Source organism: Sprattus sprattus, assembly GCF_963457725.1.
Source record: "Sprattus sprattus genome assembly, chromosome: 20".
Taxonomy (NCBI): domain Eukaryota; kingdom Metazoa; phylum Chordata; class Actinopteri; order Clupeiformes; family Clupeidae; genus Sprattus; species Sprattus sprattus.
Window position 1 is genome coordinate 6,416,556 of NC_137918.1, and position 5,191 is coordinate 6,421,746.

Consider the following 5,191-nt stretch of genomic DNA (forward strand, 5'->3'; position numbering starts at 1 on the left):
TGTGTATGTGGGCAGGTAATACAGTGTATGTGTGTGTGTGTGTGTGTGTGTGTGTGTGTGTGTGTGTGTGTGTCTACTGTCTACAGCCTACACTTCTATTACTGAGAACAGAACACTGTGCAGATAATAAACATAGATAATAAATGACACTGTTAACCCTTGAAGAACTCAGAGATTATGATGTGAATGTGTCTCAGTAAGTCTTGGTTTTATCCACAGGGTTAACCAAGCAGGTAAAGATCAGGGGCCGTATTCACAAAGAATCTTAGGGCTAAAAGTAGCTCATCAGTGGCGAATTTAGGAGAAACTCCTAAAAATAATGGGCGTGTCAGTCTTAAATTTAGGACTCCTATTCACAAAATATTTTATCCCTAAAAGTAGCACCTAAGTCTAGGACAGCTTAAAACTCCTCATGAGGACTCCTAAGTCACTAAGACCTATTCACAAAAAGTCTTAAAATGGCTGAAGCCAGACGTAACGTGTTGGAGACAATGAACGACTCTGAATTGTTGAGAAGATATCGTTTAAACCGTGAAGGCAACATTTTACTAGAATAAGTGCGGGATGCAATCACGTCTCCAACTATCCGAAACAACCCAATCAGTCCGGAAGTTAAATGTTTGATAACATTAAGATTTTTGGCTACGGGGAAAATGCAACTTTGCAACGCAGACGACTTCAGAATATCGCAATCATCAGTAAGCCGATTCATTCATCAAACAATCACCGCACTCTGTAGACCACACATTGTACAACAGTTTATCCGGTTCCCTTTGGACAATCGCCTACTTCAAAGGATCAAGGTCAATTTCATGGCGTTTGCAGGAATGCCCGGTGTCGTGGGTGCCATCGATGGAACACACATTAAAATAATTGCTCCATCCAGAGATGAGGACGTCTTTGTAAACCGCAAAAAAGTACATTCAATTAATACACAGATAGTGTTTGATCCAAATTTCACAATCATGGATATTGTTGCGAAGTGGCCTGGATCTACTCACGATTCGCGCATTTTAATGGAGAGCGCGGTCTGCGCCAGCTTTTTGAGCGGCACCATGTACCTGCTGGATGCCACTTGTTGGGTGACAGTGGCCATCCATGCAAGACATGGCTTTGACACCCTTCCTCAATCCACAACCGGGAGCACAGTTGAACTACAACATGCAAGTATACGCATGAGGCCTATTTTGGTGACACAATACCTGTAGCCGCGACGGCTCTTTTAAAGTCCACTCCGCAATCTCCATCCTACATTGTGACTGGAGCGCATACCACCGCTTCTCGCAGTCATCGACAGAGCGACACACGGCAGGGAATGAAGCATTTATGTTAACACATATGTCCTCCCATGCCTCACGCATAGTTTGCAGGGTGCTTTAATTATTACTTCTTTGATTTCATGCAATTTCCGTGTTTTTTTCGGCAATTTCTCTTTCTCTTAACGTGCAAAGCGTCATTCTCGTTGGATGCACAAACTTGTCATCATGCGTGTGCATTCTGCTAAGTGCACTGTCCTTAACTATTTAATATGACTTCATTTGAAGCCTAGGTTATTCTCTTATTTTCTGTTTATTTAGTGGGATCGTTAGGGGGATGTTAGGACTGAGTTTTTAATGAGAGAGCCTGTCAACAACCAATCACCGTCCTCACCCCTTCTAAACTCGTGCATGAGAAGCGACGTCATCCATAGCAACAGAGTTTTTATCTTAAGCTTAGGAGTTGGTATTATCCTTAGTATGAGTAGGTCTCAGAGCCGTTGTGAATCACTTTTAAGAAATTACTCCTACGTAAAAGGTTTTAGCGCGAGTTAGGAGCACTCCTAGTGGTAAGATAAAAGGCTTTGTGAATACGGCCCCAGGTATCTGAGATGTTATTTGTGTTCCTTGTGAGCAGTAAGTCAATTGGCGTTCAGAGTTCTAGCTGGGGTATGTGCCCATCCCATTGCTTTCTTTAGATGAAATGACCTCTGCATCGAACAATACGCAACACTCACAGGGCTGGCAGTCAAGCACAACATTTTCAGACAGATTCATCATGGCTGTCGCTGCCCTACGTGAGTCGCTGCCCTATGTGAGTCGCGCATGCGTCACAGACAGATTCATCATGGCTGTCGCTGCCCCTATGTGAGTTGCTGCCCTATGTGAGTCGCGCATGCGTCACTTTGCGACACTTTTGTAGTACAACGAGCCAGGTAATGCTGGTGGTGTACAGCATGAAGTGGAATGACAAGCGCATTTGTTTACGTTTGAAATCCACCAAGGTTTATGATATTAAGCTTCATGTTTATTGAATTATTAGTTAAGCAGTGCATTCATTACTAGTAACAGTAATACAACATAGTCCCATATGTTGACGGTGAGCCTTATGCTGTTAACCGTTTACAACACAATTAAATGTAACATTAAATGTACCGGTATTATGTGTTAAAACCAGCCCCATATGTTGACGTTGAGCCTTAGCTGTTCACCGTTTGCAACACAATTAAATATACCAGTAAATATACCCACATTATGCGTGAAGACTAGCCCCATATGTTGACGTTTAGCCTTATGCTGTAAACCGTTGACAAAATTATAAAACATTACGTTAAATAAACCTACATTATGCGTTGAGAGAAGCCAGATACGTTGATATTGAACCATGTATGAGCATGCACGTCTTGGATAGTTTGCTCCTGAGCCTTCTGCCGTAAACCGTTTGTGTTTGAGCATGCGCGACTCACATAGGGCAGCGACAATGGCTACAAACAGAAGGACGGACAGACGGACGGACGGACGGACGGGCGGACAGACAGACAGACAGACAGACAGACTCCCTCTCTTTCTGTATCTCACCATCTATCTTCTCTTCTCCGCTCTCTCTCTCCCTCCCTCTCTGTATCACACCATCTATCTTCTCTTCTCTGCTTTATCTCTCTCTCCCCCTCCCTCTATGTATCTCTCTGTATCACACCATCTCTCTCCTCCTCTCCTCCCTCCCTCTCCCTCTCTGTGTCCCAGGTGAGTGTGGAGGTGCTGATGGAGTACCCCTTCTTCGTGTTCGGCCAGGGCTGGTCGTCCTGCTGCCCCGAGCGCACCACCCAGACGCTGGAGCTGCCCTGCACCAAGCTCTCCGTGGGGGACGTCTGCATCTCGCTCAGCCTCAGGAACCTCAAGAATGGCGCCCTCAAGAAGAACCAGAACCAAACGGTGGAGAACCAGAGCGGAACCCACTACCTGGCGCCGCCGCCGCCGCCTCTCAAACCCCCCTCGAAAGCCTCGCTGGCCGGCTGGGGGGCGCAGGGTGGGGTCAGAGGAGGAGGGGAGAAGGAGAACGGGCAGCGCCGGGCCGGCCGGGGGGGGGCGAGCGGCACAGAGAACGGAGAACTGAGGCCGGGGGAGAGGGGGAGCTGCAGGCCCCCCCCCGACTCCCTCGACCCGGATCCCCCCCCCAAGCCAGTGACGCGCAAGCGGAGGTGGTCGGCCCCCGAGGGCCGCAAGGTGGAAAGGCCCGACGAGGAGCCCCCCCTCGCCCCCCCCAAGTCTTTGTTCCTGTCCAGGGAGGTGAAGATCAGCATCGAGGGCCCCTCCAGCATGGCCGACTGAGGAGGCCGACGGGACTGGTAGACACGGGGGTTTTCACAAACAAAATCTCACGCTAAACAAAAAGAATCTGCCCTCAAAAATTGTTTTATTTCCCTCTCCATCTTTTTTTTTTTGTTTTGTTTTTTTGTTTTCTATCCGGATTACTGTACTGTAGGCAAAATTTTACAGAGTATTTACACGTTATCACATTTAGTGTATGTAGTTATTATAACATTGTTATACAATATTACAACTGGTGCAATTCTTTGGAGGAGGTTTGCACAGAGGTGCAGAGGCTTCTGTGCTGGGTTTGGGTGTGTGTGTGTGTGTGTGTGTGTGTGTGTGTGTGTGTGTGTTTGTGTGTGTGTGTGAGGTGGGTGAAAAGGATGCCTGAGCACTGCTAGATGCCCTGCCAGTTCTTTGATGTCAATCACAAGATTCCAGATTTTCTAGAATGTTCTAGAATCCCACAGTAGTTTTTTAGGCTACCCAGAACAGTCAGGCTACTTCCAGAATGTTCTAGAGGGCAACCTCCATTTTTAGTTGTGAAAGTTCAGTCAGCTATAATGAGAAGCTGAAGGAGAAGTGCTTGGTGGCCTCGCATGGCTATGGTTCTCCACCTGGGATCAGACTGTGGGCATGCCTGGCTACGTTTGGCATCATCTCAGGGTGGCATGGCGGAAACACTCCTTCACTGGTGAAGAAGTCGACATGATGTCTGCCATCCTGAGCGAGTGATCGCCTCTTTAGTCAAAACATACACACTTTTTAGGTAAAAATGATTCATTAAAAAAATGACCCATTTTTTTCTGTTAAGCTAAGGACTCCATGATGTTATGTATGGTTGAGTCCCATTGAAGTCATCAAACAGTGACAGACTGGCTGACAATGTCATCAAGCAGTGCCAGTCGTTCCTTGAGAAAGAGGGAAACTATATTATTAATGGTGTCTGCTTCATGTACTCCGCTGTTGGAATGTTTTTCCCATTTTTTTGACTTGTTTTGTTTTGTAGTTTTTTCCCCCTAACAGTCCACAGCCTTCTTTGTGATGATGAATAGATTTCTATCTGTGCTGAATGTGTAAACAAACAACCTTCAGGTCAGGGGGCCTCTCCAGTCACATGCAACCTGGAAGATGGGTAAATGTTTTTTTTTGTGAGTGTGAGTGTGTGTGTGTGTGTGTGTGTGTGTGTGTGTGTGTGGGTGGGAGTGTGTTGGCTTGGGTAATACTAGAAGAGATGACTACATATGACTCATCGCTCTTTTGGTGCAACCTTGTGTATTTGTTTTTTCCTATGTTTAGTCTTTTTTAAAAGTGGTGTGTGTGGTGTCTGTGAGGGCCGAGTGTGTGTGTGTGTTGTGTTGCGTGGTGAGACACAGGTGGTCATCTTGAAGCACTTAACACACCTGTCCCTCTCACAGATCAGCCTATTAAGACTATAGAAAGACGGCAGTCGACAGATTATGACAATGATGATCACACAATTTAATTATTATTAGTAGTATTATCATCATTATTATTATTATTATTATTATTATTATTATTATTGACCTCTCTGCGTTAATTCAGCACTTTATGTTCAAAGTGCTGGTCAGCATGCTCTGGGGCTGTGAGAGAAGTGAAAGTTC

General features: G+C 45.8%; 1 protein-coding gene across 4 annotated transcripts in view; it reads left to right on the top strand.

Annotated features, from left to right (window-relative positions):
• The window catches only part of atxn1a (ataxin 1a), a 105,862-nt gene extending 100,677 nt beyond the window's left edge, over nucleotides 1-5,185 (top strand). For all 4 annotated transcript variants that reach the window (XM_080858771.1, XM_080858772.1, XM_080858773.1 and 1 more), the window contains one exon: nucleotides 3,000-5,185. In XM_080858771.1, coding sequence (XP_080714897.1) covers nucleotides 3,000-3,584 — 585 coding nt within the window. In that variant the 3' untranslated portion in view covers nucleotides 3,585-5,185. The remainder of the gene's footprint in view (nucleotides 1-2,999) is intronic.
• Nucleotides 5,186-5,191: the final 6 nt, after the last annotated feature.